This window comes from Gorilla gorilla, chromosome 1 (genome assembly GCF_029281585.2).
Source record: "Gorilla gorilla gorilla isolate KB3781 chromosome 1, NHGRI_mGorGor1-v2.1_pri, whole genome shotgun sequence".
Taxonomy (NCBI): Eukaryota; Metazoa; Chordata; class Mammalia; order Primates; family Hominidae; genus Gorilla; species Gorilla gorilla.
Window position 1 is genome coordinate 118,842,942 of NC_073224.2, and position 24,636 is coordinate 118,867,577.

At 39.1% G+C, this 24,636-nt stretch overlaps 1 protein-coding gene across 2 annotated transcripts in view; it reads right to left on the reverse strand.

The window, feature by feature from the left end:
• Positions 1-24,636, reverse strand: part of TRIM33 (tripartite motif containing 33) — a 120,122-nt gene that overhangs the window by 47,381 nt on the left and 48,105 nt on the right. For both annotated transcript variants that reach the window (XM_031013474.3, XM_031013470.3), the window contains exons 2-4: positions 23,825-23,943; positions 22,964-23,108; positions 22,656-22,788 (exon numbers count right to left, since the gene is read on the reverse strand). In XM_031013474.3, the coding sequence (XP_030869334.1) occupies positions 22,656-22,788; positions 22,964-23,108; positions 23,825-23,943 (397 nt within the window). The remainder of the gene's footprint in view (positions 1-22,655; positions 22,789-22,963; positions 23,109-23,824; positions 23,944-24,636) is intronic.

The window sequence follows — 24,636 nt, forward strand, 5'->3', positions numbered from 1 at the left end:
AATAACAGGAAGAACTGACTCACTAACAGAGGCAAAATAAATACATGTACTCTATTTAAAGAATAAAACACAGCTAAAATGTTCAGGCAACTATTTAAAATTTTAGATGAAGTATACAAAAGACCTCTTTGAACTTTTTTTGCTATCTAAAAATAAAGTTTTTAAAAGGGGGAGGAGCTGGCTGATTTAAAATATTTAAATTACAATGGATGGGTTTTAATGGCAGTTTAGACATAAAGAGAGTATTTGTGAACTGAGATTGTTCAGAGAAAAGTGTCTCCCTGTTTTGCATTTTCAATGTAAAAAAAGGGGGGGGAATACAAACATTAAGAGAAATGGAGAATGGATTGAGGGGAGTCTAACATACATCTAACTGGAATTCCAGAAGAAGGACCAACAAAGAATGCAACACATGGAATATGTGAGGAGATTACTGATTGAAAGACACAATCATAACGCACATTTTTAAAGACATCTTTGTTATTCTTTACACAGTTTCTTTAGGTATACTTCTGTGTATAAATTACGTATCTCGTGACTCTTAAAAGACTTTTAAGACTCTTAAAATACAAAGGCCAGGCATGGTGGCTCACCCCGTAATCCGCAACAATTTGGGAGGCTGAAGTGGGAGGATCGCTTGCGGCCTGAAGTGCAAGACCAGCCAGGGTAATAAAGCGAGACCCTGTCTGGACAAAACATTTTAAAAAATGACTGGGGGTGGTGGCACATGCCTGTGCTTCCAGCTACTTGAGAGGATCACCTTAGTCCAAGAGTTTGAGGCTGCAGTGAGCTATGATCACACCACTGCTCTCCAGCCTTGGTGACAGAGTGAGATCTCATTCCCTTAAAAATAAAAAAGTATGTAGTCATTATTTATATGAACTAAATTTGCCTATTTGCCAGGAAATATTCAAAGGGTAGGGATACCACAGTAAATAAGGTAATATAAGGTCCTGTTCTTCCTTTCCTTACATTTTAACTAAGGAGAAAACAAAAATTTGAATAGAGTGATGTGATAGAGAGGACGTTAAGTGGCTAAACATTCTACGTTGGATACGTGCACAGAAGGGAACTCTCGAAGACGTGATGACAACGTACAATTATTTCAAAGATAGGAACTAGGCATGCACAGAGAGATAACAGATGAGCTGTAAATAATCAGAGGTAAAGCTGCATTTTTGCAAAGGAAAATGACCAACTGCTTTTATTCTTTGCAATAATTTTGCCATTTAATAAAATTTTCACATGGGATACTTCTCAACCCATCTGCCCTCTTTGCCAAATGGGTAACTTTTATCTGTGGAACTAACGACTCTGAATGTGGTTCTTTCTCAAGTCTTCTCTCCTGATATTCTTCTCTTTCAAGTTAACTCTTAGCCATATGGAATTATTCTCCTTCTAGCCATAAGCAATGATTCTGCTGGGTAACTGACTCATTGAACCTATGGGCTCTTCAGATAGTTTGATATCCTAATAGGATCCGAAACTATAATATGAAAATTAATGAGGCTATGTTTCAGCAATACCCAAATAAATTAATTCAAATTTTAAAGAATACTCAAGAGATGAACTATTACGGAACCAAATACTCAATATCAGTCTCATACAGACTACACAACTCCAAGATAGCAAGGACAGAGCACATTTTTTCATTATTGTATAGCTATCACCTAGCAAGGTACCTGGTATACGATGAGTACTTGAATATCTACCGAACAAATGAGATCAATGAATACTCATTTGTTGAGTGAAGTTCAATAAACAAACCATTTTGTCTGACAATAAGTGTACCCCATGAAAAAATTATGCTTGGATAGGAAATCTTTATTTGTTGCCATAGCTCTGAATCTAGCTCCCTAAGAGGACTGACAGTAGATATGTATTTACGTTATCACTTCTACCAAAAATGTATTCAGATTCTTCAACTACTTGGATTGCATCTGAAAGAATTTTTAGGGTCGGGCATGGTGGCTCACTCCTATAACCCCAGCACTTTGGGAGGCCGAGGTGGGTGGATCACCTGAGGTCAGGAGTTTGAGACCAGCCTGGCCAACATGGTGAAACTGTCTCTACTAAAAATACAACAATTAGCCGAACATGGTGGTGGGCGCCTGTGATCCCAGCTACTTGGGAGGCTGAGGCAGGAGAATAGCTTGAACCCAGGAAGTGGAGGTTGCAGTAAGCCAAGATCGCACCACTGCACTCCAGCCTGGGCGATAAAGCAAGACTCTGTTTCCAAAAAAAAAAAAGAAAAAAAAAAAAACTCTTTAGAAGAATTTACGGAAGAACTAAAAAAGTGAGTTTCAGCAAAGGTTCTTTCAAAGCTATGAATAATGCGAACTACCTGGGATGATTTACCAGTATTCTTAAAAGATTGTAAAAACAATTTTTTATATCCAGACCATAATATAAGATTCTTATCTAACTAGCCTGGAACAGGAATGAGGCATCAATATATTTTTTTAAATCTCCCTAGTTTTAATATAAATGTAGAATTGTGAATATCTGCTCTCAAGTTTATCCATACAAAATCTTAATTCAAAAGTCCAATTCTAAGAAAAGCTATTCCTTCCCTTCCTTTTCTTCTTTCCCTTCTCTCTTCCTCTCTCCCTCTTTTTTTTTTTTTTTTAAATAATGGAGATCGGGGCCAGGTGCGGTGGCTCACACCTGTAATCCCAGCACTTTGGGAGGCTGAGGCAGGTAGATCACAAGGTCAGGAGTTCAAGACCAGCCTGGCCAACATAGTGAAACTCCATCGCTACTAAAAATACAAAAAAAATTAGCCAGGTGTGGTGGCACGCACCTGTAATCCCAGCTACTCAGGAGGCTGAGGTGGGAGAATCGCTTGAACTCAAGAGGCAGAAGTTGCAGTGAGCCGAGACCATGCCGTTGCACTTCAGCCTGGGTGACAGAGTGAGACTCCATCTCAAAATGAATGAATGAATGAATGAATGAATGAATGAATGAGATGGTGTTTCACCATGTTGCCCAGGCTTGTCTCCAACTCCTGGACTCAAGCGATCCACCAGCCTCAGCCTTCCAAAGTGCTCAGATTACAGGCGTGGGCCACTGCACCCTGATGAAAAGCTATTTCTTTAAGAAAATATTTTAGAGAAACCTACTTATATCATTCAAGTAACTACCATCATAAACTATCTTACTCTTTAATAAAAATATCTGATACTAGGTTTTAAGTAGCCATTCTCTCTTAAACAGTATCCTCAAAAGCAATCTAAAATTACTCTACTCTAACTATACACAAAACTGCAATAGGGTATAAAAAATATTAAGGTGGAGCCAGGTGTGGTAGCTTATGCCTGTAATCTAAACACTTTGGGGGCCAAGGCAGGAGGATCACTTGAGGCCAGGAGTTCGAGACCAGCCTGGGCAACACAGTGAGACCCTGTTTCTTAAAAAAAAAACAAAAATTAATGTATGAAGGTGGAACAAAGGTGACTTTCACTTTCTGCCAGGACACAGTGACTGGTACCAGACTAGCCCTTGTCACCAAAAACTATAAAAGAAGACAGAAATACATGAGGCAACTATATTCAGTCACTGAACCACATGTAGACAAAAATCTACATTCCTTTAAAGAGCATCATAATCATCCTACCTCTCTGTCTGTAGACAATTTTATGATAACTGGAACAGGGGGCTAGAGGCGAAGTAGAGCAGAGGCAAAAATCACGGTGTGGGCTCATGAGTGGCTGAAATCCACGGGGCAGGGCACTGGAATGGAGGGAATGATGTAGGATGAGAATGGGGAACAGAGGGTAGATAGAGGGAAGAGAAGATATTGAATATGTGTGAATTCCTCACAAGTCCTTGGTCAAAGTCTGGGCTATATATGACAGGGTGAGATTACACAAAGTTTAGCAGACTGCCGTTGCTATAAAGTTGACACTGGAAGAGAAGAACTAGAGGTCATGGAGTTCTAGAAAAACTCAGCTTGAATTCTATCTTCAGAGGAGAAAGACTTTGTTAATCTCCCTGGGATCTACCTGAGAAACCAGAAAGGTCACCCTTAAAGGACTATACCCTGGAGTAAGCTGTACCTTAGGCCTGTCCTGTCCTAACAAAACCTAAATAAAACCAAGCCTTGACAAAATCGTCTAAGAAACAAGGTTCAGAAATTGGGTACCACCAACTTAGAAAGGCTTGGGAAATGACTTGGGCTTTCTACAGATCTTCCCTAACAAAGCATAAAACCAAGCATACACAAGCTTACAGTAATTTAAATGCCTACAAGAATAATCAAGTCTTCAGAGGAAGATAAAATTTCTAGAATTTCTACAGTGTATTGTCCACAATGTCCAAATCACAATAAAAAATTACCAGGCATTCAAAGAAACAGGAAAGCCTAACTCACAGCAAAGAAAAAAGTACTCAATACAAATTGACACCAAGATGATCTAGATGCTGTAATGAGCTAAAAGTTTAAATGGGCTATTGTATATTTATTCAAACCTTTAAATGAACATAGGTTCTTAGTGAACAAACTGACAGGAAATCTCAATAGACAGATGGAAACTACTAAAAGAAAAAAAGGAAATTCTAGAAAAGTACAATAACTGAAATGAAAAACGTCACTGGATGGACTTAGCAGCAAATGGGAGATGTCTGAAGAAAGGGTATGTGACCATGAACACACATCAATAAAAAGTATCCAGTGTGAAGAAGAGAGGGAGAGAATAAATTCAAGAAAAATGAACAATCATCAGGGACCCTTGTGACAAAATCAAATAGTCTAACATACGTGTAACTGAAGTCCTGGGAGACTTGGGGTGTTTTTTGTTTTTGGAGACAGGTCTCACTCTCTCACCCAAGCTGGAGTGAGCACAGTGGCATGATCACAGCTCACTGCAGCCTCAACCTCCTGGCCTCAAGCGATCCTCCCACCTCAGCCTCCCAAGTAGCTGGGACTACAAGCATGCACTGCCATGCCTGGCTAATTTTAAAAAATTTTCTGGTAGAGATGGGGTCTTACTATGTTGCCCAGGCTGGTCTTGAACCCCTGGGGTAAAGTGATCCTCTCACCTCAGCATCCCAAATTCCTGGGATTACAGGCGTGAGCCACCACAACTGGCTGGAAAATCTGTTTTGAAGAATAATGGCCAATTTCCCATATTTGATGAAAATCAGCTCAGCGAACGCCACAGAGGATAAACAGAAAGACAAACATATCTAAAAACTTCATGGTCAAAAGGGAAAGGCCAAAGAAAAGGAGAAAATCTTGAAAGCAGCCAGAGAAAAGCCATAAAACATTCAGGAAGGAACAATACGAGTGACATCCAAAACAATGGAAGCCAGAATACAAAGTAGTAATATCAATATCTTTTCAATGTTGAAAGAAAAAACTGCCCACCCAGAATTCTAGAGCAAATTATCCTTCTAAATTGAAGATTTTTTTTGTTTTTGTTTTTGAGACAGTCTCGCTTGATCACCCAGGCTGGAGTGCAGTGGGGTGATCTCAGCTCACTGCAACCTCCGCCTCCTGGGTTCAAGCAATTCTCCTGCCTCAGCCTCCCAGGTAGCTGGGACTACAGGCACATGCTCCCACGCCCAGCTAATTTTTTGTATTTTAGTAGACAGGGTTTCACCATGTTGCCCAGACTGGTCTCGAACTCCTGAGCTCAGCCAATCCACCTGCCTCAGCTTCCCAAAGTGCTGGGATTACAGGAGTGAGCCACTGTGCCCAGCTTAAATTGAGGATTTTCATATGACAAGATGAGAGTATTCATTGTCAGCAAACATGCAAAACAAGAAATGCTGGAGAATATTCTTTAGACCAAAGGAATATAAGAGACAGAAACTCATATATACTGGAAGGAATAAAGTGAAACAGAAATGGTAATAAATTGGTAAATATGAAACACCAGCTTTTACTTTCTCTTCTCATAACTTCCTTAAAAGACAGCTTTTTTTTTTAAGTATTGTATGTTAAGGTATATAATGCATGAATAAATGATGTGGCAATAGTACAAAGGATAGTAATTGAGTAAAATGAATAATCCTTTTGTAAAGTTACTAAAACCATACAATATTTTAAGTAGACATTAAGTTAAAATTGCATATCACTATCCCCACAGCAATCGCTAAAAATAATAAAAGTACAGCTTAAAAAGCCAACAGTAGATATAAAATGGAACACCAAAAACTATTTATAAACTTAAAATAATGCAGCAAAGAGACAACAAAAGAACAAAACACAAAAAAAGAGAAATAAAAAACAAATACTAAATGGTAGATTTAACCATATCACAAGTTATATTAAATAACAAGATTATACATTCCAATTAAAAAATAGAGAAAGGAGCCTGGCATGGTGGCTCATGCCTGTCATCCCAACACTTCGGGAGGCAGAGGCGAGAGGATCACACTTGAGCCCAGGAGTTCGAGACCAGCCCAGGCAACATGGCAAGACCCCATCTCTATAAAAATTACAAAAATTAGCTGTATGTGGTCCCAGCTACTTGGGAGGCTGAGGCAGAAGGATTGCTTAAACCCAGAAGGTTGAAATGTTTGAGAAGTAGCAAGAAAGCCAGTGTAGCTGTAGCAGAGATGGAGGGATAGGCAGAGTAGTAGCAGATAAAATGCGTGTATAAGGTCTTTAAAGCCACTATACAGATTGACTGAAGAGTCACTGCAGGTTTTGAGCAGGGGAGTGATACAGCCCAACTTAGGATTCACTCTAGCAGTTGTATTAAGAATAAATGGAAGAGAGGTAGTATTAGAAGCATAGAGACTACTGCAGTAATCTAGGCAAGAAATGATGGTGGCAGAGACCAGGCTAGAGGCAACAGAGGTAGTACGTGGTAGGAGTTGATGATATATTTTGAAGGTGAAGCCAAAAGGATTTCCTGATAAGTTTGGATTTGGGTATGAGAAACAAGTAGAGTCGAGGATGGTGCCAAGATTTTTGGCCTATGCAACTGAAAAAAAAATGCAACTGCCAAACTGAGATGAGGAAAGGCTGCCAGTGAAAAACGGTTTGGAGAAAGTGATCAGTAGTTGAGTTTTGGAAGTGTTATGTTTGAAAAAGTAGACATTCAAGTGGGAGATGTCAGAGTCTGTAGGGCAGACAAATCTGAAAGTTCAGGAATAAACAATGAGCTAGAAACATAAATTTGGAAATCAACAACATATAGATGGTATTTTAAGCCCTAAGACTATATGTACAGATAATGGTGTAAACCCTCGTACATCCAACCTAGAAGAACAAACAAAATAAGCAAATGAGATTGAGAAAAAGTAATCAGTAATTAGTAGGAAGAAAATGAAAACAATGTGTTCTTCTGGTAGCCAAGTACATAAATGTGTTAAAAGGAACATTAAACATGTGAAATATTGCTGATACAATAAGGTATCAAGATGAAAACTGAGAAATCACCTCTAAATTTAGTCATGTAGTGGTTATTCATGACCTTGAAAAGAGCAGTGTTGGTACAATGCTGACAGTCAAAAGTATGTAAATTTAGACAGAATGGGACAGGAGGAATTAGAGACCATAATTATAAGCAATTCTTTCAAGAAGTTTTTCAGGGACAGCTCTGATGGCAAGGAAAGGAAGTTAAAGAGAAGGATTCGTGTTTCATTTTTAAAAACGGAAGAAAAACAGCACCATACTGAAATATAGGAATAATTGTTAGAGACTGAAAAACTGAGAGGTTAGCAGAAAGAAGGGCAAATTTCTGAAACAATGTCATTGGCTACATGAGAGGGGATGGAACTCAGTGTATAAGTAGAGAAATTAGCTTTCTAAAGGAAGAGAGTTCAGCTAAGATAACAGAAAAGTAGAAATATGGGTACAGGTGCTTGTTGGAAAAGTAGATGTGGTAGAGGGAGTCTGTAGTTCTCTTTTGATAGCTTCAATTTTCTCAGTGAAGTTGGAAGCAAATGCCAGTATTTCAGAGTGAGGATGAAGTATCTGACATTTAAAAGAGGGAAAGGTATGAATATACAATATGACTTCCAGACAACATTAAGGGTCTACTTGAGGGAAGTGGTCAGGAATTGAGAATGTGACCTATTGGTATCATTATGCTAGAATGTGTTTTTCTCCTGTGATATTCAGCTGGATAAACAAAATATGATAGGAAGGAAGTCGGGTTTAATCAGGACTGTAGTTATGCCAAGTGAATTCAAAAAGTGGGATATGAGAGTCAAGGCTAAATGCAAGGGAGTGATTAAACTGATTAGCCATGACATTAAATAAGGAAGGAGTTAAATGAGATCACAAAGGGATGAGGTAAAGTGAAAGGGTAGTAGGATCAATGGATTAAAATAAAAGTCACTGTGTGGTTGAATAATTGTAGAAGTTTCGTACTAAGCAGAATGAGCTGGAGTAACAGATGTGGCCACAGAGAGGAATGCTTAAAATTGAATAGAATTATTACAAATGATAAGATCTAGTATATGACTATGCATATGAATGGCTACAGCAGTGTAAATGACAAGAACACTGGAAAGGAGGTCAAAGAACACAAAGACTAGACTGTCTGAAGGATCAAATCCACATATATTAAAATTGCTAGGACTTAATAGTAGCATTCTACAGTTTACCACTGAGTTAGGGAAAAAAACCTTTGAGAGATGAAGGGGAATGACCCAAGGGTTTTTAGATGACAGCAGCAATGAAAGGTTATGGGTGATGACATGAAATTAAAATCCGGATATTTCAGGGAGTAAAGAGAAAGAATGGTCTAAAAAAACGGTAAAAAGACGTATCTCATACCTCCAGGCCCAGTCATACATGAGATGTGAAAGAAAAAAAAAGTCACCAGTCACGACAGTTGCAAGAGAAGCAGTGTCCATTATGCCAAATAAAGCAAAGAAAAGGATCAAAAAAGAGGCTGGGGATATGCGGATTCTGATGACATGCCAACAATTCCAAAGGACAAAGTGGCAGAATCAGGCACATGTAGAGCCTACGGAATTAAAGTGTGACAGATGAGGGGACGCCTGGGAGTGTGGCACTTGTGGCACTCTCTTGGGTAACAGAAAAATACAGATAAAAAATGTAACAATATTAGTCTAGTAGATATACGGCTGATAATGATGGAAAGGCTGCAAATGGTGGTGGTAATGAAGGATGCAGTTTGGGTCTTCCTCTTGTAAAACTGTCAATGGAAAAGAAATTCTAGTTTCAGCGAGTCAACCCTATCTCCACCTCAAACGAGGATTGAAGAGTAAGAGAGTGTGGTCTTAAAGTGACTATTCATTTCAGGAGAAATAAACACATTTCTCCAAAATATATTCTCTCCAAATTTATTCCATCTTGCCCCATGCTGCAATCGCTAATGTTTCTCATGAACTACCACATGCCAAACTTGTCAGCATTATTTTTCAAATGACCCAATATAACAAATTTAATAGACATGGTTCCATTTTTTTCCTGGAGACCTTCTTCATAGGATCCTCAGTCTTCATTCCTCATTCTAAATTATCTTACCCCATGGCTGTCATTTTAGGCATTCCCTTACCTTTTACTTTCTTGGTTTACTAACTTATTTTGGTGAATCACATTCTCCAATGGCTTTCCAAAAAGAGGTACATAAGAGGCAAAGCTTCTCAATACTTGCATGATGAAACATGTCTACATTTTATTCTCACATTGATTTATACTTTAGCTACAGAATTCTAGATCGAGGCTGGGCATGGTGGCTCACGCCTGTAATCCCAGCTACTTGGGAGGCTGAGGCAGGAGAATCACTTGCACCCGGCAGGGGCAGAGGTTGCAGTGAGCCAAGACCGCACCATTGCACTCCAGCCTGGGCAACAAGAGCAAAATTCTGTCTCAAAAAAAGAGAATTCTAGATTGAAAACCTTTGCCCTTCATCTCCCGACTTTCTTTTAACAATCCTGTTTTTTTGTTTTGTTTTGTTTTTGGAGACAAAGTCTCAATCTGTCACCCAGGCTGGAGTGCAGTGGCATGATCTCAGCTTACTGCAACGTCTACCTCCTGGGTTCAAGTGATTCTCGTGCCTCAGCCTCCCAAGTAGCTGGGACTACAAGCATGCACCACCACACCCGGACTAACGTTCCTATTTTGATTCCTATTTCATTGCTGGCTTTGGAAACTAAAAATTTACAAGAAATTTTTTGTATTTTTAGTAGAGATGGGGTTTCACCATGTTGCCCAGGCTGGTCTTGAACTCCTGAGCTCAAGTGATCCGCCTGCCTTGGCCTCCCAAAGTGCTAGGACTACAGGTATGAGCCACCATGTCTGGCCTAACGTTCCTATTTTGATTCCTATTTCATTGCTGGTTTTGGAAACTTCACTGATCTTAACCTTAATCCATAGCATACTGTCATTTTATGATGTTATACACCTTGATATGGGTCTTTTTAAAAATCACTGTTCTGGGCATTAAATGGGACATTTTATCCTGGTGACTCTACATTCTTAGATGAATTTCTTGCAATAGTTATCTAATAATTTCCCAACATTTGTTTTCTTTTTTCTATAATTTATACTGGTCTGCTGGAACTCGTAATTTTTTTCTTTTAAATATTCTTGTGAGGCTGAAAAGGTCTCTAAATCCTAAAAGAGAGGTAGGAAGCGACAGTGAAATGAAAAAGCACCATTACTAGCAATATGGAAGCAAGTCAGGGAGACTGAAGGTCCCCAGAGCTTAATGGGCAGATTTATACTTAATCTCCCTGATTTCAGCCTGGTACTTCCTCCCCATGTGGACCTAATATCCCCAAGTCCAGTGCCTCTCTGATTTTATTTCTCCAGAGAATAGGTCCAATTTTTGTGACACCTATCATCTCTAGGTACTAGGTATTACAGGTTCCTGAGAAATATATTGATTGGCTTCCTTCATATCTCCTTTGCATGGCCTCAGATCATTCAATCCCATTAGGTCAAATATCAGATCCACCAAATCTTCCATTCATTACCCTGCTTTAAAAAAAAAAAAAAAAAAAAAAAGGCCTGAAATCCCCATTGATGTCTCTTCTCCCATTCTTAGTCTTTATAAGTCTACAGATTTTTTAATTCCTTTAATGTGAATAGAATTTTTGCAGGGAGATGGAAAAACCCCATGGTTTATCTAGAAACCTAGTAATGTTCTCAGGTACAAAATTTCATGCAGTTCTATAGCTGCTTTCCTTTTTCAAAACAACTTCTAAAGCCATAAAGTAAATTGAAGACTTCAATTTAAAAAAAATTTAAATAAAGAGAAAAAAATAAAACATGTGGGCTGCAACTGTAATAACAGCCAATAATAGCTAAACTGTTATTGAGTGCTTACTATGCTAAGCACTTTATAGGTACAATTCTCAGTACTTGTAATCCTCACAACAACCTTATAAAGTTGGCAGTATATTTCACTTAAAAGATACACACACAAAACATAGCTCATCTTTTTCACTATGCAGCAATTATTTTAATTTAAACAAAAATTTTAAAAAGCAGGGAGAGGCAAGAAAAAGCAAAACAGTTTTAGACTGTATAAATGGATGATTATGGAATGAAGCTAAATTCAGAGGAAAATTCACATCTTTTTGATTAACTGAGGTTTCACATAAGATTCTAAAAAGAATACAGCAAAATCAAACTAAGCAAAAAATTAATAAAGATAAAAGAAAACTGTGAGGATCAGAACACTTCTAAAGAATAGAATAAATGAATTAAAAAACTGGGTCACTAAAATGACCAATAAAGACCACAAACTTATGGCCAATCTAATAAAGAACAGGAAATAAACTCAGCTATAAAACATCATGAACAGGCTGGGCATGGTGGCTCATGCCTGTAATCCCAGCACTCTGGGAGGCCAAGGTGGGCGGATCACGAGGTCAAGAGATTGAGACCATCCTGGGCAACATGGTGAAACCCCGTCTCTACTAAAAATACAAAAAGTAGCTGGGCGTGGTGGTGTGCGCCTGTAGTCCAAGCTACTCAGGAGGCTGAGGCAGGAGAATCGCTTGAAACCGGGAGGCGGAGGTTGCAGTGAACCCAGATCACGCCACTGCACTCCAGCCTGGCAACAGAGTGAGACTCTGTCTCAAAATAATAATAATAATAATAAACAATCATAAGATATAACTACAGATCTTCATAAAATCTTAATGTTTAATTCAACATTTTTTAACCTCTACTAAATAATTTTCTAACAAAATATAAATTATCACAATTGCAAAGTTGACTCAAGAAGAGATGGGAGCTGGGTGCAGTGGCTTATAAGTGTAATCCCAACAATTTGGGAGGCCAAGGCAGGAGGACTGCTTGAGGCCAGGAGTTCAAGACCCGGGCAACATGGCAAGACCCCATCTCTTAAAAAAAAAAAAAAAAATTAGCCAGGCAAAAAAAAAATTAGCCAGGCATGGTAGTATACACCTGTAGTCACAACAATTTGGAAGGCTGAGGCAGGAGGATCACTTGAGCCCAGGAGGTTCAAGGTTACAATGAGCTATGATCTTGCCACTACACTCCAGTCTGGGTGACAGAGCAAGACACCCTGTCTCCTAAAAACAAACAACCCAGAAGAGACAGAAGACCTGACTGAATCAATAAGCATATAAGAAATTGAGATTCTTAAAGAACTCGCCCTAAAAGTCCTTAAATCCAGAGCGAGGAAGGGGGGGTGTTGGTAGGGAGGAAAAAGAATGGAGCAGAAAGCATTAGTTAAGACACACAGAAGTGGACAGGCACAGTGGCTCATGCCTGTAATCGCAGCACTTTGGGAAGCCGAGGTGGGCAGATCACTTAAGGCCAGGAGTTTGAGACCAGCCTGACCAACATGGCAAAACTGCATCTCTACTAAAAATATAAAAATTAGCCAGGCGTGGTGATGTCCACCTGTAATCCCAGCTACTCGGGAAGCTGAGGCATGAGAATCACTTGAATCCAGGAGGCAGAGGTTGCAGTGAGCCGAGATCATGCCACTGCACTCCAGCCTGGGCAACAGAGAGAGTCTGTCTCAGGAAAAAAAAAAAAAAGATACAAAGAGGTGAACTCGTTTTAAGGTTAAATGGCTCTCCTAATAAATACAGGTCTAGGAAACCGCATGTACAAAGTTGGAGGGTTAGGTAGAGGGTTCTTGCTACTAGAGTGTAAGTGGAAGATAAGAGATTGTTTAGTAAAAAAGTTAACTTTGCCCAAAGAGAGATCTAGCCTTTGCCTTCAGTCCCTGGCAGGTAATCTCTAACCCCCTGAAATGTCCTGCCTGATGAAATTATCTTTGTTTGCCTGGGGACTTGAGCCAAGCTAGATAGTCTGTGTCAACAATCTGATTTACAGTGGGAGCTCTGGGTCACACAGTCTCAGATCAACCTCAGGAGGAGCTGTCCTGGAGACTGAGGTCTACCATGTGGCCGGTGAACCACATCTATGTGACAGAGACTGACCCAATAAAAATTCTGGACACCAAGGTTTAGGTGAGATTCCATGGCTGGCAATATTTTGTGCACACTGTCACACATCACTATCAGGAGGTGTTTATGATGTCCATGGCTCCACTGGGAGAAGACAACTGGAAACTTCACATTTGGAACTCTCCTGGACTCTGCCCTGTGCATCTTTCCCTTGGATGATTTTAATCTGTATCCTTTCACTGTAATAAACATAACTGTGAGTATAACAGCTTGCAGTGAGTTCTGTAAATTCTAGCAAATTATCAAACCTGAGTGTAGTTTTAGGGAATCTTGATCTTACAAGTGGCGTCAGAAGTGAAAGGAGTCTCGTGGATTACTCTCTAATTTTATAGTTAGCATCAGAAGTGGGATCACTTGAATGACCCTGGCTTACTAAAATAGGTGGTTTGTGAAGAGGGAGGATGAGAAGGTGGGAATTGATAAACCTTTAATTCTTGGATGGGTACCCAGTCATGGTATGGTTGTATAACTGCAGCTGCAGTTACTAGAGGTAAAAATTACCAATGGAATTTAGAAATGGTAGACCCAATTCCTGAGGAGTTGAACCACCAGATAAACAAGGAAATGCAAACTAATAAGAAAAAAAGTAGGCCAGGCATGGTGGCTCATGCCTATATCCCAAGCACTTTGAGAGGTCCTGGAGGAAGGACTGCTTGAGCCCAGGAGTTCAAGACCAGCCTAGGCAACATAGGAAGTCTTCATCTCTACAAAAAAATAAAAAATTAGCCAGATGTGGTGGCACATGCTTGTAGTCTCAACTACTCAGGTGTCTGAAGTGAGAGAACTGCTTGAGCCCAGGAATTCAAGCCTTCAGTGAGCCACTGCACTCGAAGCCTGGGCAATAGCACAAGACTCCTCTAAAAAAAAAAAAAAAAAAAGTTAATGAAACAATTCCTTTGTTACTGCTACCTGTACTAGCTAAAATGAAAATACAAGAGAATGTTAGGACAGATCCTGACACTGGGCCAAGCTCAGACTTCAGCCAGTCTGGGCTGCAGTCACTAGTCTCAGGGTCACTCCAAAAGGAAAAATTATGCTGGAACATTAGATAGCATGTCTGTGACCTCCAGTTACAAGGAGGTAGTCTAGGTATGAGAAAGACAAAACCAAGAAACTACTGAAACCAGGGATTATAGTACAAATTGTCTCATTTTGTTGATCAACACTATCAGCTTCTGGAATAAAAACCTTTACTAAAATGGACTGTGACAGTGATTGACTTAGAGGCACAGTATCTTTGGTTTTTAATGCTGTAGAATGGAAGTGTGTGTCTAGGTTGAAGCGAGACCCACAGCTCACTACTGTACAACCAGAGAAGGCTATACATGATCCAGACACACCAGCACGGACAGCTAGTCCCAAGGGGACAGCTAGCCCAGTGGACTAGATATAAAAGCCACTGTAAAGTGTGTTTACCTTGAAAAGGGCAACTATCCTCCTCCTCCTATAAATGCCAAATTGAACTCCCCAGAATAAGCAGCTGATAAGCTTCTTATGCAAGCTACACTGGACTGACATGATGATGGGATAGTCAGGAGATGACTATGAGTGACATGACTATGACTCAGTATGCCTCATGGTATATGGTAAATACTGTGATTGAGGGGGCCCCTTTTGCATGGATACCCCCATGTAACCTTACTGCTGTAAAATCTAGCAATAATCTGAGAAGCCTTATCAGAAGTATTGTCTAAGCTTCCCTTTACGGGTCTTAACAGATGCTAATAAGAAAATCAGAGTTAAGTCATAAGAAAACAGGGAAATAGTAGAGTAGAGGTCAAGGAATTTATCCCAGGAAGATGGAAATCTACAGATGGTTGTTTTAAAATGGGATGAATAAATTGAACACAGATGGAATTGAAACAAAGGTCTTAACGCAGCATTACCATGGGACTGGACAGACCAATGAGCGCCCCAGCTAGTTCCCAACATTAAAGGGCCTTAAACTAACTATGCTATATTTTACCCCAGTTTGGGAAGATTTAAAAAGCCAGGGAACAAAGATGACAATAAGCAACCTGACCTCAAATTGCCTGGGGCAATAGTCTGGCAGATTACTCAAGATGAAAACAGAGAGGTCAACCAGCAACTGGGGAACTAAGGCAATATACACGTGTGGGTAAAAATGCCAGGGGTAGATAAGAGACCTTACTAAAACTCCTTGACAGGGAGGCCCCCTTGACAGGGAGGCCCAAGGCACCATAATTCTAAATCTTGTTGAAGTCCTAACAGGTGTTAAGGTTAAATTGAAAGGTGACAGCTAATGGGATTAAGGTAAACATTTAGATTAAAACTAGAATGTCTCAGCTGCCTTTATGTGAGGTGGTTACGTCTTCATTACCTGAATGTACTATTGGGATAGACAGTATGTTTGACTGAAAAGTACACCTGTCTAATATTGAAAACAGAAAGCACGTAAGTTCACCTTGAGGCCAATGTTGATGAGAAATGCTAATTAGGAACCACCAGAACCACCCAGGCCCTCAGAAGTTGTTAATTTTCGACAGTATAAGGTACTGCCTGAGGAAATTACCTGTTGGACAAAAAGAAATTAGCATTTTAATGAAGAATTAGACAATGGAGTGCTGGTGCCAATGAATTCTTTGTACAATAATCCTGTGTGGCCTATGAAAAAAGCAGATGGCTCATGGAGACTAACAGTGAACTATGAAAGCCTGAAGTAGTTCCGCCATAGCATCGGCAGTTCCTAATATGGTCTCAACAGTACAAAAAACATATAAAATATATAGCAGGCCAAAGGAAAACAGTACTCAGGGACTAATCTTGTGAATTTCTTTTTTATTTTACCTCCATCCTCAAAAAGAGCCAACCACAATTTGCCTTTGAGTGGGAGAGATCCCAATTTACACTTACTCTATCACCACAGGGTTATTTCCATTCACCAGCTTACTGTCATAATTTGATTAGGAGAAATTTAGAGTTGATTCGGGTCCCCACATGTAATAATATAGTATACTGATGATGTCATGATACTATCAGAAACTGAAGACCAAGGCAGGACTAATTTAAATGCAATGGTGATAAAAAGTTTGGGGAATTAGGGGAAAAAAGCAGTGATGACATGTGACCAACAGGAGCTGTATGATACATCCAGCAAAGGTCTAACGGCATGCCTAAATGGTGAAAAAATCCTTAGAAATAACCAGAATAGAAGCATCCTGTGACACTCAACAGAGAAAGAAAAATACACTGCTGTAGCCACCTACCCCAGCACTAAATAAGAAGCCCAGTGTTTGGTTGGGTATATCCGTGTTTTGAAGGACACATATTCCATATCTGGGAATACTGCTTGCTCCTATCAATAAAACTCCCAAAAAGAGGCCTACATTTCAATGAGGCCTGATCAAAGACAGGCTGTATCTGAACTGCAGAAAGTAGTCTCTCTAAATACTTTCCAGCCCTATGATCCGCCATGATTTTGTCCATGTCCAGCCCTATGGACATTCCGCCATGATTCTGGGAAGTGTCAGCCACACATACTAATGCAGACTACAGCTTATGGGCAAAACCCTATGAGTGCCACCCAGCAGCAACCACTAGGATTTTTGGACCAGAAGATGTCCGGATGCCATAGTACAATGTACAACACTGGAGAAAAAAATAGCTACTACAGGCATTAACTGAGACTGAATCTATGACTGAAGGACATAAAATAATCCTGAAATTCAAAACAGCCATAATATCTTAGGTGATGTCGGAGAAACACTAATAAGGAAGGCAGTGTCCAGAAGAGTTCCCTATAAAATAGATATAGTTTGCGCAGGATTTACAACCAGGAGAATGCAAACAGGTACTCATTATACTTATAAGCAGGTAGCTTCTTTTTCCCTAAGGCTGACTTTGAAACTACCTGAGGAGCTGCTGATCCTGCGATCGGATGGGTGCTACACTATAAACTACTTTCTATTAATCAGTAAAGAGCAGTTTGGTTTATGGACAATTCCAAGGTGAATGGACAGCATCTTGTTTGGAGGGCCACCACTGTGATTACAGAAGGTAAAAAATCAACTCAGCGGGCATGTGATTTTCCCCTATGTTTGGGTTTTCACGGAACTCTGCAGTTGGTGTCAGAAGTAATGGTGATCTTGTGGACTGTTTCGTAACTTTGAACAGACAATGAAGAGAAAGACACTGGTAAAATTCAATAATGTATGTTATACTTGCAACTGCCTTTGCAAAATTATAACAGTGAGAGAAATCTAACACAACTGACTCCACCTTGCTTCTAACCTCACAAGCTGTCTTTGCTCATTCCCATATGTGGGCCAACCTAACTATGGGAGGAATTTATTTTATAGTTTAAAGCAAGCATAATAGTTTCTTCCTGAAACTAATACCCTCCTTGTTCAGGGACTGAAACCACCTTTGTAAAGCTAATGAAAGGCTATAAGGTTAGAATTACAGTAGGAGCCTAAATTCTGCTAAGATTTAGGCATAAACAGCAACCATTGTTCCCTGTCTTGTTTTTTATAATTGCTTATTGCTCAGGAGTCACTAGCAAGTGGTCACAAGATTTCTAACTTCCCCTATAGATAAGATCACTATTGTGAAATCTAAGACTAGTGTTTGAGATATTTTTCAGACTCTGCATTCTGCTGGACTAACTGCTACCACCCAGGCTGGTGATCCATACCAAGAGACTAATTCAACTGGTCCTGTGACCCCTACTCAGGAAGTGACTCAGCATAACTCACTGCACAAAGACAGTTTTGACACCTCTATGATTTCATCCCTGACCCAACCAATCAGCAGCACCCATTCCCTAGCCCCTGCCCACCAAACTATCCTTTAAAAACCCTCATCTCCAAATTCTCAAGGAGTTGGAATTTGAGAAATATTTCTCAAATATCTCCCATCCTCCTTGCTCAGCCACTCTGCAATTATTAAACTCTTTCTCTGCTACAACTCCTGCTGTCTCAGTGTATTGACTTTTTCTGGACAGGGACAAAAGGAGAATCTGGCTGGGTGATAACATACTGAACACTTAAACTTTGATTACTGTTAAGTATTTTTTTAATGGGGGCTCAACTACACTTTAGCAAAATAACCCTGGCAGCAATATAGACAGGATGAATTTAACAGAGTTAAACTCAAAGTAGGGAGAATAGCTGTAAAAGTGTTGTAGTAATGGGAGGCTGGCTTTTAAGTCCAATGACATGGTTTCTGCAACAGTCCATCCAGAGAAAATAAAATGAAAGCATGAACAAAAGAGAAGAAATGTGTGATATTTTAGTATATATTTGTTCTGGTCTTTGTCCCTATTCCTGGCATACAATTCCTAAAACCCTCAGAATCTCTGAAATAAGTATATTTTTGTATGTTAACAAAATGACCAATGGTTGGGGACTCCCAGACCCATCAGGATGGGTGCTGGCTGCCAGGGGAACCAACCAGATAATTAAAGAGTTGGAACTTTCAGCCCTACTTCCTAACCTAGGAAGAGAAGGGCTGAAGGCTGAGATGATCACAAACGATCAACAATTTAATCACGCATCCCTAAATAATGAATCTCCATAAAAACCTGAAAGAGCAAGGGTTGGAGAGCTTCCAGGTTACTGAACACGTGGAGGATGAGGCATCCACCACAGAGTGTTGTGGAAACTCTGTACCCCTTCCCACATACTTCACCCTATGCATCTCTTCATCCAGTTGTTCATTTGTATTCTTTAAAATATTGTTGAGCTGGGCATGGTGATATGCACCCATAATCTCAGCTACTGGTGAGGCTGCAGCAGGAGGATCATTTGAGCCTAAGAGTTTAAATCCAGCCTGGGCGACATAGCAAGATCTAACCTCTTTTAAAAAATTAAATAAAACATTGTCTAGTGGTACACATCTCTAGTCCCAGGTATGTGGGACACTGAAGTGGAAGAACCACTTGAGCCCAAGAGCTTGAGTCCAGCCTGAGCAACAGAGTGAGATCCCGTCTCTTCAAAAAATAAGAAAAATTCTCTCTCTCCATATATATACAGTTAAACAAAAATTACAGGAGGACATTGTTCTGGACTAAGCTCCTGCACTAGGCCCCAAGAGATCAGACTAAAAATCAAAATACAGATAGAACCAGAAGTAGCATATAGTTCTCTTCCCCTTTGTGGCCACTGCTGAAGCAAGAGTGGCCAAAATAAAGTTTAATCCCTTTGTAACTTCTGACTGAAGCAAGAACCACAAAAGGTGTTTCAATGCACCTTCCCACATTCATAGGAAGATTATGTCCTCCCCTCTTTCCTAAGAGCTAAGACAGAAGTACAACGTTCATTCCATGCCCATGCAAAAGGATGATAAATTTCAGATTGTGCGAGGACACTATAAAGGTCAGCAAACTGGCAATTTAGTCGAAGTTTGAAATATATCATCAACACTGAACAGGTGCCATGGGAAAAGGCTAATGGCACAACTGTCCACGTAGGCATTCACGCCAGCACAGTGGTTATCACTAGATTAAAACTGGACAAAGACCGCAAAAAGATCCTTGAACAAAAAGTCAAATCTCACCAAGTAAGAAAGGAAAAGGCCAAAATACAAGGAAGAAACAATTGAGAAGATGCAGGAATAGTAATCTTATATACAAACTTTCACTGAAACTGTTGAAATAGAAAAAAAAAAAAATCAAAATGGAGTCCTTCATGCTGAGTTCATCAAACTGAAAATGAGTTATCAGACCATCCAAGAAATGAGGAGAGAGATAACACCCTAATTTCCCAAATAAGCCAGTTTCAATTGGCATGATAATGAGGCTCCCTGTGTTTAACACCCCCCCAACCTTTTTTTTTTTTTTTTTTTGGTAAACCTCTCCTACGGTGCTGATGTCTTTAATCCTTACAACAAAAGGTAACCTGAGGTAACTTGATGTTAGCCAATAAATTATTTCTCTATTGTTCTGCCCTTCTCCAGCCTTACTAGGAACGTAACTTTGAAATGACCAATCCACTTTTTATTCTTTGTTTTTGCTTTCCTCAGTCCCTCTCTGTCTATAAAACCAAGCTCCTCTGCTCAGTTCACTGAAACACTTGTTTTATTTTATGGAATGAAGTACTGCTCAAATCTAAAATCACAAATAAAACCAATTAAGATCTTTAAATTGTCGTAATTGCTATAATTTGTAATAAATTGGCAGTAGTAAGTTAAATGCTTCCCTGAGTTCTGTGACCCATTCCAGCAAATGACCAAACTCAAGGAAGGGGTCGTGGGAACCGCCGCGCCCCACCCCCAATTTACAGTAAGTCAGTCAGAATACCAGAGGCCGGGGCCAAGCTCAGTGGCTCACATCTGTAATCCCAGCACTTTGGGAGGCTGAGGAGGGAGGACAGCCTCAGGCCAGGAGTTTGAGGCTGCAGTGAGCTATGATCATGCCATTGCATTCCAGCCTGGGTGACAGAGCAAGAACCTGTCTTTAAAAAAAAAAAAAAATATATATATATATATATAAAAATATATATATATATATATATATATATATATATATATATATTTTTTTTTTTTTTTAAGTACCAGAAGGTGGGACTTAACGACTGGTATTTGAAGTGGAATGGCAGTTTGCAGGACTGAGCCCTTAACTTGTGGGACCTGACTCTAACTCCAGGTAGACGGCGACAGAACTGAACTGAATTTCTGGACACCAAGCTGGCGAGAATCAGTCAATATGAGGGGAAACTGGTCACACACATGGTCACAGAAGTGCTCTGTGTTGTGTGAGTATAGGAGGAGAAAAAAACATTTTTTTTTAATTATACAAGAGATAATAAGGACTTAGATATAAGTGGTAAAGCAAAATGGTAAAAGAAAGGGAAGGATAATGGTTAAACTTTGAGGTGGCAATGCCGCTGAAGCTATTCTTTAATGAGGAAAAGTATGACATCTTCCTTTTCTTTTTGCCTCTCACCATCAACTTAAAAAGCTATAAGAAATCTAACACTCAAAAAAAAGATCTGACTGCAGCTGTGAAAAAGGTAATCTAATGTCTTACTGAGACTGTTAGCAGACAATCTAAAATTTCAGCCAAGTTATAGGTTAAGACATTTCTGAACAAATTAAGAGTACAAAAATTTAATAAATATACTGTAAAGCTGTGAGAGATACCTTGAAAAAGAACAAAAAGCACTACCTTTATATAGTCAAATTTGAGACATTCTGCATTCTATATTCTCTATACCCTATGGAAGAAAATGAGCATATGGGTTAAGAAGAGATCTGGGGTCTGACTACCTGTATTCAAATCCTGGTACTACCAATTACTATGAGACTTTGTACAGATTACTACAGCCTTCTGTGAGTAGGCTCTCTTACACTTAAAACAGTCATAATACTAGTACCTAAACCTCATGGATAGTTGGTGTGAATTAAATACATATTCAGCACTCAGAAAAGTACCTGGCACAAAGTAAGGCTGCAATAATGGTTGGCAATTAGGATTACTGTATCCTCTCTTTAAGAAGGCTCTAATAAACTTCAATGAATTCTAATGAATTAAAAACTCTAGGAAATCATATCGTTAAGAAACACATTTAAGTGTGGTTAACCCAAGTTCTCTTATACATTTTTGGCAATAGATTAATAAAATCTATTCCCATCCAGCCATAAAAACTGTTGTTTGAAAAACACTTTGGAAAATTCTGGACTATGGGTGACACCATCTTTTTACTTGTAATAAACAGATGCCATGGAAGCTGGAGAAATTTACTGAAGGATATTGTTACACAAGTGACTATAAATTTTTGTACAGTTTCCAAACCGTTCATATGAAACACACTCCTAGTAAATGAATACTACTGAATTCTGAGGGTACAAGGCTAAAATACAAAGGTATGTATTAGACGGTCAGTAACTCTGCTTAGTTGTTCGTAAATCCCTAGCTTTTCTACAAATTTTATATGTAACATGAAATCAGTGTATTTGTGATTTGATGTTTAAAAGAATACTGCTTTTGTAGATTACAGCCAAAAATACTATAGGACACCAAGAAAAAGCTTATTTGAATCACAGAAGTAGCAAACAAATGCATAATATAACTCCATTCTTGTAAACCCAAACCTACAAAATGATACATTTTAACAAACATTCATAAGACAATTAGATATAAATGTGGAAATCTTTACCAAAACATATATTGCTCAAGAAATTAAAATACGTAAAATTCAGATTTAAAAGATTAAGACACAAACATATAATCAATATTTGCTTTAAGAAGAAGAATGACTTTACAAGCACTTTTTATAGTATTTCCTGGTAAGCAATTATGATTTCTGTACCTATGTTCTTTGTGTTCCAATAGCTGACAGTCTCTACATGTCAATCTATCACATGTTTCACAGAAAAGTTTCAACTGTTCTTGTTTGTGTACAGGGCAGAAAACAGGGCGTTGACCAGATGCTCCAACAGACTCTGTAGCAAAATAAAACAAATATTTTTTAACCAAACATAAAATTTTTGTCTAGTTTTCTAAATTCCTATTGATGCTGCTATCCAAAGTTTATAAAGAATAAGTAGAAAATTCTATAGGGGCAAAAGAAGGAGGTTAGCTGTAATCATTGTAATGATTACAATGCATCTATCTTACCTGAGACATCTTCTTTCTTCCTGATCAAGTGATCTTTAGTAAATTTTACTCTTTGATGTGCTTCGATACATGTCTTACATAGCCACTCTCCACATTCTACACAAAAGCCAACTGCACTTGCATTGTCTTCACAACTAGTACATACCTAAAAGAAGAAATAAGCACTAATCTAAATTAAATACATAAAATCTAGATCTAAAAAAAAAAAAACTTGTTCTTCAATATACTATTTCACTGTACACAGAACAAAATTATTTTGTTATCCATTTATCTTCAACAAAATCCTTTTCCTTACAGATCATTCACGTAGGTAAAAATCTAAGGCTGAGAACACAAAGTCTGTGCAGATTTGACTTTTTTTTTTTTTTTTTTTTTTTTGAGACAGGCTCTTGCTCTGTCACCCAGGCTGGACAGCAGTAGTGCAATCACGGCTCACTGCAGCCTCAACTTCCTGGGCTCAAGCAATCCTCCAACCTCAGCCTCCCAAGTAGCTGGGACTAAAGGCGCATGCCACCACGCCCGGCTAGTACTTTTATTTTTTGTAGAGATGGAGTCTCACTATGTTGCCCAAGCTGGTCTCGAACTCCGGGGCTCAAGCAATCCTCACACCTCAGCCTCCCTAAGTGCTGCGACAACAGGCGTGAGCCACCATGCCTGGCCCAAATTTGACATTTTAAGTAATAGCTTTAGTCTCATTTAACTAAGTTTGAGAGTATATAAGAAAGCTATCTTTAACTTTCTATTTGAAACAGGAATCCATAGCAGAACCACCCTAAATGACTTAACTATCCAAACATGTTTTTCTTATAACTTACAGTTTGATATCAAGATAGGAATATAAAGAAAAATTGAGAAGCATACCTGTTCTGATTTTTCATCAGAACTGCTAGGAGCTTCAGATGTGTCTTTCACAAAATAATTATCCACAAGGTCTATCTGTCTGCATTCTTGGCGGCATACTGGGCACCGTATTACACCAACTACAACATAAAATAACAACATTTTAAAATATTCTTCAGGAATAAAGAAATTGTGCATGATGTCCATATAGAAACATTAATTCATCACAGAGAAGACCAAAGAAATGAGCATCAAGAGCTCAGTAAAATAACCCAGCGAGTTATTCCATTTGGGTAAAAGTGATACTCTACTTAGGAAAAGAAAAAACAAGCATTATGATGCCTCCCAAGAAGTGCTTCCTCATTACAATATGTGGTTAGCTGAATAATTGCCCCAAAAGAAATCCAGATCCTGATCTTCGGAAACTATGAATATTAATTTACATGGTAAAAGGGACTTTACAGATGTGATTAAGGCTCTGGAGATGGTTTGTCCAGCGGGTCCTAAACGTGATCAAGTGACCTTATCAGGGGGAGGAAGAGGAAGGTAAGACTACAGAAGAGTGGAAGGCAATTATAATAACAATGGACGCAGGGAGTAGAGTGATGCGCTTTATAGATGAAGGAAGAAGCCGGGGAAAAGAAAGACAGGCAACCACTAGAAGCTGAAAGAGACAAGGAAATGGATTTTCTCCCAGAGCCACCAGAAGGACCAGTCCTGCCACCACTTTTGACTTTAGCCCAGTGAAAGGGATTTCAAACTGCTGGCCTCCATACTGGTAAAACAGTAAGACAGGTGCTGTTTTAAGACACCACGTTTGTGGTAATTTTGTT